We start from the raw sequence: 14,343 nt of genomic DNA, 5'->3' as shown, positions 1-14,343 counted from the left end.
ATTAAAAATTAAAAATTAAAAATTAAAAATTAAAAATTAAAAATTAAAAATTAAAAATTAAAAATTAAAAATTAAAAATTAAAAATTAAAAATTATAATATAATATAAATATATATTAATAAATTTATATAAAAAATTAAATATATATTAATATAATATATTATAATTTTATATATTTTATTTAAATTGTTTTAAAAAAAAATTTATTTTTTTATTTTTTTTAAAAAAAAATACGCAACATATTTTTTTCAGCAATAATATCACGTGATTAACCACTTTCGTAAACTCGGGCTATTGTGGCGCACCGCAAGGGTGCTTTTATGTTAATAAAAATAAACCACTTTTTCTTTTAATAAAAAATATAACAAAAATATAAACTGTTCCATTTGACATGGTACTTTACCTATTAAGGTTAAGTTAATTGCATGCATATGGGTAAAACGCCATGTTAACAAGCTTAACAAGCCACAACGATACGTAGTAAGTACTTAAGTAGCTTTTTTAAGCTTATTTCGTATTTCGCCCGTAAAACCGGAATTTAATGAGCGTATCTTATACCAGGATTTGTTAAATTTAATAAACTTTTAATCGATATTTGGTTTACGATTAATTAATTTTAACGTTTATAAAAATGCGGATACTTAAACGAAAGTTAATAAATATAAACGATTAAATTAATTTAAATATTTAAAATTATTTAAACGTTATAACATATTAACGTTAAAAAACATAAACGTTAAAAATATTTTAAACGTTAAAAAATGTAAACGTTAAAAACTTTTATACGTTTAAAAGGTATAAATTATAAATAAATTATTAATATATAAAATATATAATATAAAAATATATATATATTTTTATATCGTATATTATTATTTTTATTATTTTACATACGGGTTATTTATTTACATTTAAAATAAAACCATGTTTTTTTTATTATTAATTATTTTTACAATTAAATCACGGATATATTACGGTTTACGGTTTATTTAAATAAATTATAAAACATTATAATACATAATTACTTTTTAATTTTAATTAATATATTTTTTTTTCTTTTTTAATGTATATAAATACGTATTAATTTTAAACGTTAAAAAATCTTTAACGTTAAAAAATTTTAACGTTAAAAAATGTAAACATTAAAAATATTTTAAATGTTAACACGGTTTAAACGATTAAAATTAATTAAATATATATATTTACCAACGTGTAATAATATTAACGTTTAATTACATATAATTATTAAATAACCATTAATTATATTTAACTATTAATAAATTATTTATTAAACTTTGTAAGTTTTTTTATGGTTTAATTTTATCATCGAATTAACTTTACAACGTTTGTAAAGGTTAAAATTAGTAAAGCATAAAAGTTTAAACTACATGTAAGTACTATCCATTTAATATAGCAATCTACTGTGCAATTACCATCCAATTCGGACCAATGGATGCAATTGATATCTTTGCTATTGATTGATAATAAATAACCAACTCTCCATGATACGATACCCTCTCAACATGACGTACACGGTACAAGTATCACCGGTATAGGATGTGATGTGTCAAGCTTTCTTCCGACGCGCATCCAATGCGCAATGCGACGCGACCTCCGTATAATAAAATGGTAGGTTCGCAACCCGCATTGGCTACCTAGGTATGCAGTACTGCCGACCGAATGCACATAAAGACCGCGGTCGCATAATCTCTCGTGCGACCGGACCTTATCGAGATCCGCAAGGGCCGTCCTACGCTACATACTCGCAACCTTCGGTGTCGATGTATTAGTTATAGCTTATAAATTCGTATAGCGGAATCAAGTGGCAACATACGGTAGTAGAACCTACTTACATATATACACTACCACTAAACTAATGGATTTGACCAACTATTATTTATTGTACGTTAACTGTAAATATAACTTGCCATGCACTAGATCGGAGTTTAGATTATAGAATAAACCCATAGCACTTAAACCCTTATCACGTTGTTACCTTGCCGCCACTATATGATTATGATTATGTGTCGAGGAATATCGAAGAATGTGGCACCTAAAAGTTGTACGAACCCACACATGAAGATCTGCTACCGTATTCCAGTTAGAGCGTGTTATCATGCATCAAGATCTACACGAGTGGCCCGTTCCCACAATGTTCAACATGATGCGCTTGTGAAACACCAGATATTTCATAGGTAGATCGATCTCTGTCTTAACGTAATCACCAATACCAAAGATACTAATATATCAGAGTAAAATATATCAGAGCAAAATATTATATTATATCGGCTCTGTACGAATCCAAACCGAAAAATAGGAAAGTCATAACTCGTAACCCCAATCTACTCCTCAAACCCATTACAAACGCTTTTCCCCCTTCCCATTTTTTTCTCCCGCCGAAGCCGAATACCGAGAAGTGTCCATAAACACCCCCCCCCCTCCTATCTATACATCATCATAGCAGAGTTACCATTATAGCGGGGAATGGCGTGAGACGTAAAATGTAACTCTCAGACCATACCCATATCCCATTACTGTTCATACAGTCCGGCGATAAAGTGATAACAGTACCGCCGGCGCATTAATCTATACTTTGACCATAAACTTGGCGCCCGAGACCTTATACCTAGCTATGGCCAGGGTAGCTGCTCCGAGGATTGTGACCAAGCCAGCCCAGACTTGAGCCCATAGGTATTGGCCGCCGCAGTAGTCGATGATCGCACCTGCAGTAGGGGGACCAGCAACCGTCGCGAATCCTAATATAGTACAACACATGCCGAACCTGGTACCCATCTTCACAGGATCCTTAGTCAGACTAGCTAGACCGCTGGCGAAAGCTCCCTGAGCCGCGTTGTTCGTGATACCGAAGACGATCGCGAAGACGTACATAGTGGACGGCGTGTTAATGGCGATCCATGCGAAGAAGGCGACGGCTAGGGTGATGGTCGATAGGATAAAAGCATTAATAGGGCCTAGGTAGGTGTCGGCAAGGTACCCAATGATTGGTCGAGTTGGTATACCGACTGCGTTCATAATAAGCAGCAGTGAAACGGCAGACGTAGGTGTAAAGGAGGCGACTGTAATAGCGTATGTGTTGACCTAGTCATGTAGGTGTTAGAAAATTTGTTCCCTCGATTATAAACCCTAACCCATATAGTGTAAGAGTAGGTGAGACTTACATAAAAGTAACCGAAATATAAGGCCCAGTAGACCAAGAATGCTCCTGCGACGAAGAGCACGTAAGGGGGCTCTTTGAAGGCGGCCCACTCCACCACGGGACCAGTTTTCTTGGGGAGGCGACGTGGCTGGAGAAGTACATTCATGACCACAACCATGAACAGCGCGACAAATCCTGCGCAGCGGACGGACCAAGCGAAGCCGATCTTAGGTATGAGGTATTGGACTGTGGCAGGAAATATTATACTCCCTGTTCCGGTACCAGCTGAAGAAAGTGTTAGGGCTAGTGCGCGCTTCTTCTTGAAGTACGACGCGACGATGGTGATAGTAGGCATATACATTAGACCTAAACCTAGGCCAGTGCAGACTCCCTGAGAGAGGAAGATCTGCCAGTATTCAGTAGCAAGACTACTCATGAAAGTGCCTATCAAAGCAAGGAAGGACCCGCCGAGGACGGTTTCTCGCGCATATCCCGCATCTGCTAGTCGCCCAGCTACAGTGCAGATCAAGTTGTTTAGGAAGATCTGGACGGATCCGATCCACGAGATTTGCGATGCAGGAAGTTTAAGTGATTCTGTGTAGTAAAGCTGATATATTCCAAAAGCTGCACCGTAGCCGCAAGCCATAGCGTTGATGAAATGGCAAGCTACTACTTGACGCCAGGCAACAGAGCCTCCGTCCGGGTAGTCAACTTCATCGTCAACACTAAGCTTCGGCGTAGCGCTCTCGTCGGGATGAGCGAGCGATACCTGACTGTTGGTCAGAGAAGTAACGGCTACCGCATGATGTGTCTCCTTGATTTGCTCAACAGGGACCATGATAGGCAAAAGATATAAGAGTTTGTGGCTGGTTGAGATGCTGAAGAAGCTCGATATATTGCTAAGCTGAGAAGAATATGACAAGAAAGATAATCATGCTGGTAAACTTCACGATGCGGCCCTTCATATACTTACTAGAACCCTTCAAAAATTTTCCAGCTCCTAAAATCTCCAACGGAACATATTACCTAGCAAAATCTCACGATGTGGCCACGATGTTGCAGGGAGGTCAAGGGCCCGGACCCCAACGTCCGTTAACGGCTGCGTGGACTTGTCATGGAATTTCCATGTGGAGTAAAGCGCATAAGGGGCGACGGTCTGGCCGCCCTCCCAGCGTAGCGCAGGTGTGCTATCACCAAGACACGTTCTATACCCATCATGAACGTTGGTAGATCCTCTTACGCATGGCAGCGAACCGGAAGCTTGCGCGCCGCCACGGAGACTTCGGGGGGGTCTCCAACGTGACGATAACAAACGCGCATTGCACACATTGCACAATATCACGAGATGTGTGCCTAGGTGTCTAGGGCCAGTAGCTCATTACCGAAAGCGCACCGACTGGAGCAGAACAACGGTGAAGAAGGAATCTAGCCTGTTTCTAGTCCACATTGCTATCTCGATAGGGTCTCGGTAGGATCCTCAGTTGGAGCTTTTCAGTCATGGACCGTGGGCTGGGCATCAATTCCCGAAAAACACCATTTTCTCCTCTTTCCCGTACCAAAGCTTCACGAGGTTGGTATCGTGATATTGCCATCCGCATATAGAGACATGAGGGAAGAGGAGAAAAGATGAGTGGAGAATGAAATTTTTGGCCCTTTGGTCCTCACAAGTGGGCGACGGTGAAGGATTTGTGTGAAGAAAGAAGACTTTCGAAACGCTCGAGACAAAAGTTGATCCAAGCCGCTTTTTCTGATCTAGTGCCAAGGCGGCTAGCTGCCAGGGGATAATTAAGCTAATCTATAAAAGGAATGGCGGGTCACCGATCTAGTTTAACTCAACGTCACACGAACCCCGGAATTTTTTTGACTGGCGGTAACTGCCGAATGCGCAACCAATCACAAGCTTGGATTTGGTCCTCTAGCTTCTTATTTTAGGTCCAGAACGACGCCGCTTTAGTTTAGGTCTGAACCCCGTCTGACTTCTCCTTTCGACCTTCGATGCGAGCCACGAACATGTCAGATGCGGTCCATTAAAAAAATAAAAAAATATTATGTGTTATATGGGATGGTGCCTGATAGTCTAAAGACTAAAACATGGCACTTGTAGTGTATAGTCTGATACGCTTTTTTGTCATCCACAGACTTACACAGCCTGGTTACCTATACATATATATAGACTATATATATATTACGCGCATCCGCCGAGACTTCAACGACGATCAGTCTATCATTTACTTTATATATGCGCTCCCACACATATACGTACATATATGTAGATGTACGCTTATAATATAGTTATACCATCTCGTAGTTATAAGCATCGTTTATATTTGCCGCTAAGGTTTTCATGATATTTAACATTCATTTCCGCCAGCTAGCGATAGAGAACAGGTAAGGAAAAGAGAACACACAATGCGAAAAGCTTCAAAACAAGTATGGACCGCCAAAAAATATAGGAGAAGCAGGATAACCCCGTTTGAAAACACAATTTCCCACCCCCGTACGGCTACCAAGTCCGGCCTTTCGTACGCCCTGTGATCCGCTGACAGTAGGGCATCTGCCATACATCCCTCGCCCTCGAGCAGCGGACTCCTTTAACACTCCGGTTTTTTTGTTCTCCTTGCTGCCATTCTTCCATCTTCTCCCTTCTGAAACGCACCTCGATTACTTTTTTCCAAAGCCTACTTTCTTATTTTTGAGCCAATGGCTCGGCATAGTATCTTGTAGCTGAGGTTGGTGACGTTGCGAATGATGAATTGACAAGCAAGTACGATCCAACGCCAATAACCCCCCCGCAAGATATTGTACCTGGCGTTCCATGTTTGATAAAAAGGAGTGTAACGGCCGCGAGGCCCATATTAAATACCTGTTTCCTCTACGCCTCTTCCAATCCCAGTAGGAATAAAACTCCGACGAAGAGTAACAAGACACCATCCCATATCCGCCTCCCTCCCTAGATATCGCATAGTTTTACACTAGCGTAAATGCAAACACCACGTTTTTGCTATAGTTTAGAGCAGTGCGGTGTTGAGCATACAGACGTATCCTATCAACGACTATGTTTTGCGACTGAAGCTGATAGATACGATTCTTAGTACTCGGGGTGGATGTGTAATCGAGAAAAAGGCGGCACCCGTCGGTAGATTTCGCAAGTCCTCTCTGCCTTACATGATACGTATTGTCGAGTATCAATGTGTTGTGGCGCATTATTCGTAGATCAGGTGACCTACCGCTTTCGCTTCTTGTTTTTGTCACCTGCTACTGCGGGGGCCGCGATAGGAGCGGCGGGTAGAAGGGTAGGAGGTCCGGGGATATCAGCCGTCTTAATGGGAACGCCCATGTGGCGACCATATCGACCCTTTCTGCCATTTCCTTCGTCTTCGCTGATACACTGGTCGGCGTTGAGACCAGCGTCGCGGCATCGACCACAGGGTCGCTGCCGGTCGCAACCCTTCTTACTCTTGCGGCATCGCTGGCAGCGCGGCTTAGTAGATAGGTCAGGCTGGTCATCCTCGCCCGACTGCCCTGGGGCCATTGTAGTCGAGGCGATAGAAGGCTTGCGCGACTGGTTTGGCAGAGACGCGGGCGACATTGGGCCAATGAGGCTAGCAGCAATACTAGTCTTTTTCGTCTTGGCGAGCTTGGGAGCCTTGGGAGCTTTGGCCTTGGAAGTCTTTGCACTTGGTGCTTGTAGCTTTCCGGGTTGCTGGGCCTTGAGCTTCGAGTCGTGTGACTTGGGCGCGCTAAGAGGACCATCTTCAACACCATCCTCGTAGTCAGCGTCGTCGCCACTAGCATCGATGCTTTCGCGCGAGGGTATGAAGTGACTGTGCGTTGTTTGGTAGACCTTGCGATTGGCTCCAGCGAAGTCAAGCTTCTGGCGACGCGAGGGGGGTAGCTCATTTTCGCTATCACTATCGGCGTCACTTGTAGCGCCGGTCGACGAAGCAAGCTCAGCCCTACCGCTGAATGTATCGTCCAAGGTTGACGCGGAAGTCCGCCCATGGGAAATGTTGGACATTTCGCCTAATCTCATAAGTTGAATTGCGACATCCTTATCCTCCTCGGACACGCAACTCCCAATGGTCGGATCAGGGGTTGGCAGAATATTACTACCAGTTCCTGGATAGCTGATGCTACCACTATTGCGATGGCGCCGCGAGTCGTTCATCGGTGTCGCAAACATGCCAGCCTGACCATACCCATTGCTATAACTCTGTGGAGATTGAAGGGCACGAGCATTTGTGAAAGCATTCTGTCCGGGATGCGCAAACGGAAATGCTGGTCGCTGATGCTCAACGCGACGGACAGGAGAGACGGAAGGATTAGAGGTAGCAGCGGGCATCTGAGGTGGCGCGAAGAGCGGTAGCTCCTGTGACCACGGCTTGGTTAGGCAAGATCGCCTTGAACATACTGGAGATTGGGTAGACTTACCGAGCTCTCAAACTTGGCGCGCTTCCGGCGACCACCTTCTACGATATTCTCAACACTGATATCAGTGTTGCCGATCTGTTCCTTTGCCTTGCTAGACACAGACGCGGGAGCGCCGTCCCCGCTATCATAGCCGTTGATACTATCGCTACGATTATCATAATTCGCGCTACGATTTTTAGTAGAGCGCGAGCGACCCTTCTTCCCAGCCGTAGGGTTCGTGCTAGCAGACGCGCTACGCCTCCCGCGACCTCCGTTGGGGGATGGACTGCGCTTGCGGGAAGTCCTCGACGCAGGTCTCGAGAGGTGGTGCCCTAATTGTTGGGCCGCATAATCAATTGGCCCTGGCTGAAAGCCATTTGGAGCAAATGCTCCCGCCGGTGGAGGAGACTCCTCAATGACTCTCACGTATACAATCATGTTGTTGCTGAAGTTCTCATATCTCGCAATGAGGGTGTTACCTCGATCGTCCTCAAAACTAACACCCTTCCCACCATGGTAGAGGCCGTAGAAATTCTTCACAGTAGATATTATTGACTCCGTATCATCATGAGGGTAGATTTGAACGCGCAGGGGAAGTCTTGCGCGGTATTGAGGAGATTCGGGGAAGAGGAGCTCGAATTGGACATGTTTCGGGGTTACGGGTTGTCGAGGAGAGGCGCTTCCGCTATGAGAACCGGTAGAGCCGGACGGGAAGGTTTCCATAGGCGAAGCGGACGTCATTTTACTCACACCACGAATCGCTTCCGTATAGAGGGTGAGTTCGTCCGCTCCGTGCGGCTGAAGCTTAAGGAGATGAAAAGCGCTCACTACCGTTCGAATGAGGGTGGGCTGAGGGAAAGGGGGGTAAAGTGATTTTTGTTGGCAGCAGAATTAATAACACCAGCACCAATATGTATTTTTTTATACAAGCTCCCGCCTCTTTGACTAGAGTACGCCTTTAAGTGTTGGTGGTGACAATATAGTTGTAGTCGAAAATTCTGGGCGAAGCGGTCAGGGCCGATCGCAAGAAAAACGAACGAAAAGTCGGGTTCGTCGAAACGACTCTTTTCAACTAGAGAAACTTAATACGCATTAGTTAGTTAGATCATAGCAGCATTAAATAGCGATTATATCTCGGTATTAGGAAGTAGTAATGCTTGGTTGGTCTGCTCAAGGCCAACTCTAGGTGCGGAGTGACTGGTTGAGTACGACCTAGAGCGTGTATAGTAGGTGATGGCTAGAACGAGCAGAATGGAGAGATAGGGTTCAAAATGAAGCGAATACTTGATCGCATTAGGTGCCATTGCTAGAAAAACCTACCAGGAGTAAGAATGGATGGTGTTGTGCGCTTAGAGATGCATGAACACGACCTTGAAGTCAGGATTAGCCCCCGATCGACCTATGTCACCAAGGAGTCAGTCACCAAGAGTTGCGAAATTACGGATGTGTTCGTAGGAGTAGGTGACTATGTAGGTTGCAAGGAAGATTGGAATGAAGTAAGAAACCTACCAGAGGAAATGGAAATGTGTTAGATGGAAGCTGGTCGAGAATTCGGAGTTGTGTGAAAGAGGAGGTGGAAGAAGAGTAGTGAGGTTTTGCAGCGTGAGTCTCCAAAAAAGGCTTTCCCACATAAAGTTGCATGTCGTCCACTAAAGTAAAGTAAAGTACATCTAGTTTGGTAGGTGCAGTACCTGCCCGACTTTGGGGCACCGCGGGCAGCCCAGGCCTTGAACAGCGCACCAGCACCACACCACTAAAGTACCTGGCTACCGGCTGCTAGTAGGCGTGTTGATGCACCAAACCGAGAACGTGCCACTGAAGAAATAGTACATATGTGCCTACATAGAAAAAACAACGGTCAGACCTACAACCTGGAAAGTACCGACCCGTCTTCCGTCCCCGTCCGATCCCAACGGTGAGCACCTTATTTTTTTTTTCTCTTTTTTCTTTTAATCTTGAAAATAGAGGAAAATAAAAATAAAAATGGAAAGACCAAGTTCTTAATTATAATTCTTATAGTCTTTATAATATAGAGATACGTTGATTCTCGACCAATTTACCTACGAACATTGAATGTATCCAAGGTTGGCCATCTAAGTGGGTATAGGGAGGTACCGTCCCGTAGTACTTCGTACTTACAGCATTCCTCGGGTCCTGGTCAAGTGCGCGCCGTTTATAAAGTTACATACAAGCAAGATCGACAACAAATGCGACTAGCCCAGAATACATACTGACATTTGCTCAGACGCCAAGGGCAGTAGTAATCGCACAAGCTGCGATTTAGGTTTATCAGTTTCGTCTACGGATTCTACAGATTCTACGAATTCTATGGACTTTCTAACCTGTCTTTTGTCTAGGTTAACAGGTTGGAAAAGTCCATAATGGTTTCTATTTCGAAAGAAGAATGGCGCCCCATCAGGTCGATAATTAGATTGGGACTTATGACTTAGACTGGGACTTGGACTGAGTTTTACATGTATATTTTTACATAGTTATATTACATGTATTACTTGTTGTATGTTAGGTAGTTGGTAAGGCCTCTTCTTATCGAGTCGCAAACATTGGAAAACATTAGATGCATTGTACACATCGTCTAAACATATGTTATTGGGTACATGCCGTCCAGCGGATGCATTAGAGCGTCACATACTATCTTTGCGACTCGCATGTCCCGCCGCGATGCGTGAGTGCGTGAGGATACACCCATACATGTACTTCCACATATTGTGCGATACCCGCATAGCAATAGCAAATCCGACCATGCGCTGCGTTGCGCTGCATTAGGACAATGCTGCGAACGAAGGCGACTTTTGGATTTGGTTTCTTCTCTATGGCTATATGGTTAGTATGGGTTACCTAGTCTATGATCTATGGTCTACCTAAGGCATGTTCTAGGTATTACGTCTATGTAACTTGAAATCTAGTATCTTGCTTTAATATCCTGCTCATCTTAATTACCTTACATGGGGGAGGGGGGCAAAAGTCGATCTGCGTAAAGTCGCCGTGTCTCAGAGTCTCAGAGTCTCAGTCTTAAAGAAAAAAAAGAAAAAAGGGCGAATGTAAACACGTCCCTGAATTTGCGCATTGCGACGTCGAACTAGGAATTACCTGCCTCGAGATCCCGTGGATGCACAGCCATGTTGCGCGCTTCCGGCAGGTCAGATACACATCAAGATACGTATATCAAGATACGTACATATCTGACATGTTGTCCAAAGAGTTCCAAAGAGGTATCTGAGTTACGGAATCACCCGGCCTTCTTCTCGATCCCAGGCACACATGCGCTCACACACATATACACCATACACACCTAGGCCATGCATAGGCATATCTCGCTCACACTGGCGCAATTGTGTAATCCTTCATATAAAAGCTTACTATCTAGATAATGCGCTTTTGCTTTGCGCCGTTCTTTGCGATTCAAGCTAGACGTTACTTAAGGGGCTATGCGCCGCTATTGTCCAAAGCGTAGGACGGACGAGTAGACGTCACATTTTGAGGCTCGAGCTTTAAGACTTGAGAAAAGGAGCCATTGGCGCTTTTGCGCATCACTTCGAGTCCCCCCTACAATATAACTTCTTCAAGCGCATTTCACATAAAATCTGACCTACATCCTCTATAAGATGTCGCGCGAAAGCGCAACTTGAAAAAAAGAGTCCATCTACCTAAACGATCACTGTCAGGTGGCCAGCTGATCTATCGGCTCCGTGGACAATAGTTAGTTCGTGGTCGCAAACGAAACCTCGTCGTATGCGAGTTGAGGTGAGCAAAGCGGGCAAGTTGACAGCCTATCTAGCCAATAGCGTGGCTCCTTAGATGCGCCAGTTTGTCTGAGAGCAGGGATAAGGGCCCAGCAAAACTGGTAGGGTACGTACGCAGTAGATAGACATGATGACCACTCGGAGGAGTCCCCAGACCCATCTAGAGGATACCTGAGGGTCGCTCTACGCAGTAGTGTGTGTGGGCGCAGGACGGAACAGTTGCGTCTAGAATTCGCAATTCACTAAACATGGCCGGTATCTAGGAAATTGGGAAATAAAAAGAAAGAAGAAAGACTTCCAAGGGCCTTGATGGACGGCCAGGAAGGTTATCATGGTCTGATGGAAAAGAGGAAATGGGATTCGGCCCCATGCTTGTTCTATGTTTAACTGCTTCGGTATGGCTACGGCGTTTCGGTGGTAGAGATTTGCGCAGCAATCAGGAAACAAGGCGGGCAGAGGACTCTTAGTAGAGTACCTAACCACAGCTACTTACTATTCTACATACCATTGTACAATACAATACGTACCCAGGAGTCCAAAGGCAAGCCCTAAATCGAAGCGAGTGGCACACTGTGGACTCTACGGAATAAGTGTATGTAGAGGGTTGGACAAATAAACCCACACTACCGAATGCCGGCCAGAAAAGGGAAAAGCGCTGTTGTTAATTCGCATGGAAAAAGAGGGAAAAAGTATACACGTATAAACACGTATATACACGTAGAAAGTATTGGAACTGGAGACTGGAGTTCGACGATGGTATGCGCTGGCGACCAGTTTCATCCACTTGGATCGAATCAGACCCTGGGAATACTAGTAACTTCTGACAGCCCAGATCCTTTCAACCAAGCTGGTAAGCTACCTCCTTAGGTACACTAGGGAAAAAGAAGTTCTTGCGCAGCCAAGCCAAGCGCGGACTACCCTTTGGGCGCAACTTGCGGATCGCCCAACAACTTTGGTTTCTCCACGCGCTCAGAATTCAACTTGGTTGGCTGTTGACGGACGTCGTACATAATAACATAATAAACATCCACGATCCACGACTTCTCCAAAACCCGTTCGCTCGCCTATTCGAGTTCGACATTTTGGAAAAACAAACAACAAAAAAGAGGAACTAGCAGGGTCGCGACCCTATCTTGAGTTTCAGGACCACGTCCCCTCGTCCCCCTCGTTCCCCTCGCAGTCCTTCCCCTCAGTTCCTAGCCTCTGAATAAGAAAGAATTGCAAGATTCCGAAGCGGCGCATACTTCTTCTATCTCTCACATCTAGACTCTCTCTTTCTCTTTCTCTCTTGCCGTCTTGCTGTCTCGTCTTGTCTTGTCTTGCTAGGCTAAGTACAATATGTACGATACCTAGCCTAGGCTGCTTGCTGGGTTAGTGCCCCCCCGTCTTCTTTATCTTGACCGCTTATGATAGATCGAACCACAAGCGTCCAATGGGCTTTCAAGCCTATCAGAATCGTGGTCTACTTTTCGCTCGGTCTATTGTTGATCTACACCGCACCTAACTGAGAGACTCTATCTGCGGTCTTTTCCCCCGTCTTAAACTGGCGACCTCTGATCCTGAATCCTGGGGTATTCCGCCTGTGCGTGCGCAGACGGGCAGACGGGCAGAGAAGGGGGTAAGAATTAGGAACGCCAGCAGGATCGACATCGGAGTTCGTCATGTCGACAATAACAACTTATTTATTAGCCAAGCAGGAAAGCGAGTAATATTTTATTTTTCTTGCCAACCTCCGCATGTCGCCACGATAATATGGGTTCTCTCGTCTCCCCAATTAGATAGATTGCCAGCTTAATTAAGGGAAATAGAGCATCATTGGAGGATATGATGTTATGTTTCCAGTACAGTGTAATAAATCCAATAAAACCCCCCCAGCGCTGACCACTTATTTACAAGGTATAGCTTAGCCTTTCGGTATTTCCGTGCGTTGTTACAACCCTTGCAACGAAGTCTCGTCATCACGAATTTCCATCGAACCGCATTCCCCTATCTTCGCTCACATCGCTTCAATGCTTTCTATCTACCTCTATATATAATATACACTATATACACTGTTAGGGCTTTGTAGTCACTCTTATCCAATCGAAAAATAGATGCGACTTTTGTGCGGCTGTTTTTCTCGTGCCTATGCAATGGTTTGAGGGAAGCGGCATGATGCGCATGCATGTCACATCATTAAGGCGACGTAAGACGTTGTCCAGACTTGACTTAACAGCTTAGCCATCGTGTTATATAATGTATGTTCGTATATGTTTGGTCCATATATGATCGCCATAATGCTATAGGACGTACTACATAGTAGACTTATTTGGACGACAACTAAATATGCGTACCATTATAGTCTAGCATACTGCGTAGTAGTCGATAATTCCAGGTTCCGGCCTATCTAGTACCGTGGCCGGAAAGCTCTAAAGGGAGGGGTGCTATCCAACCACGGTCGAATGTGAGATGTCGTATTCCGATACTCGTTCCAGACCGCAGTCAAGGGCTAAACACTAGAAAAGGTAGAGATAGAGAACCAGAGTCGTGCAAAACGAGCGGCCAATATTGCGCGCATGGTTGTTATCTATAACTTCCTATGAAATCGCATAGGCTATTAAATTAGCCGTAGTAAGTTCTCACTCCCTGGCCGCTCTAATCCAGTCAGACGATTTGCGCCACCTGGAGGCATATGATTGAGTATAAGCTTGAAGGAACTAATAAGCTCCAAAGCACACATATCCTGTGTCGCATAACCATATACAACACTTCTAATAGGTTTAGGAGCGAACCTACCTCTCAGAAGATGCAGTAGAGGCAAAAGACCGTCGTTGGGAAAAGTGAAGATCTTAATGGATCACGTGATTTCGGGTTGCGCTCGCGATCTTATCTGAAGAAGGACCGCGCCTAGAGTTCGAAATGCAAACTTGGCTGAGCGCAACTCGAATTGGAGAAAGAGGCTATAAAATACTCATACGATTATAAAGTATACTCTATACAAGCTTGTACAAGAAAAGGGGAGAGAAAATAAGTTGC

The 14,343-nt window shown here is 44.3% G+C and overlaps 2 protein-coding genes across 2 annotated transcripts; both read right to left on the bottom strand.

Moving 5' to 3' along the window:
• Nucleotides 1–2,586: 2,586 nt before the first annotated feature.
• F4817DRAFT_317817 (MFS general substrate transporter) lies at nt 2,587–3,995 on the bottom strand (the record flags this gene model as incomplete). The annotated part of the gene is made up of 2 exons (XM_049300846.1): nt 2,587–3,099; nt 3,180–3,995. The coding sequence occupies 2 exons, from the start codon at nt 3,993–3,995 to the stop codon at nt 2,587–2,589; spliced, it is 1,329 nt and encodes a 442-aa protein (XP_049157273.1).
• Nucleotides 3,996–6,234: 2,239 nt separating this feature from the next.
• F4817DRAFT_175877 (uncharacterized protein) lies at nt 6,235–8,582 on the bottom strand. The gene is made up of 2 exons (XM_049298275.1): nt 7,589–8,582; nt 6,235–7,526 (listed from the first exon to the last, which is right to left on the bottom strand). The coding sequence occupies exons 1-2, from the start codon at nt 8,306–8,308 to the stop codon at nt 6,381–6,383; spliced, it is 1,866 nt and encodes a 621-aa protein (XP_049157272.1). The 5' UTR covers nt 8,309–8,582; the 3' UTR covers nt 6,235–6,380.
• Nucleotides 8,583–14,343: the final 5,761 nt, after the last annotated feature.

This window comes from Daldinia loculata, assembly GCF_022478755.1.
Source record: "Daldinia loculata strain CBS 113971 unplaced genomic scaffold F4817scaffold_39, whole genome shotgun sequence".
NCBI lineage: Eukaryota > Fungi > Ascomycota > Sordariomycetes > Xylariales > Hypoxylaceae > Daldinia > Daldinia loculata.
Note: the sequence above shows the minus strand (reverse complement) of the source record. Positions and strands in the feature narration are given on the sequence as shown.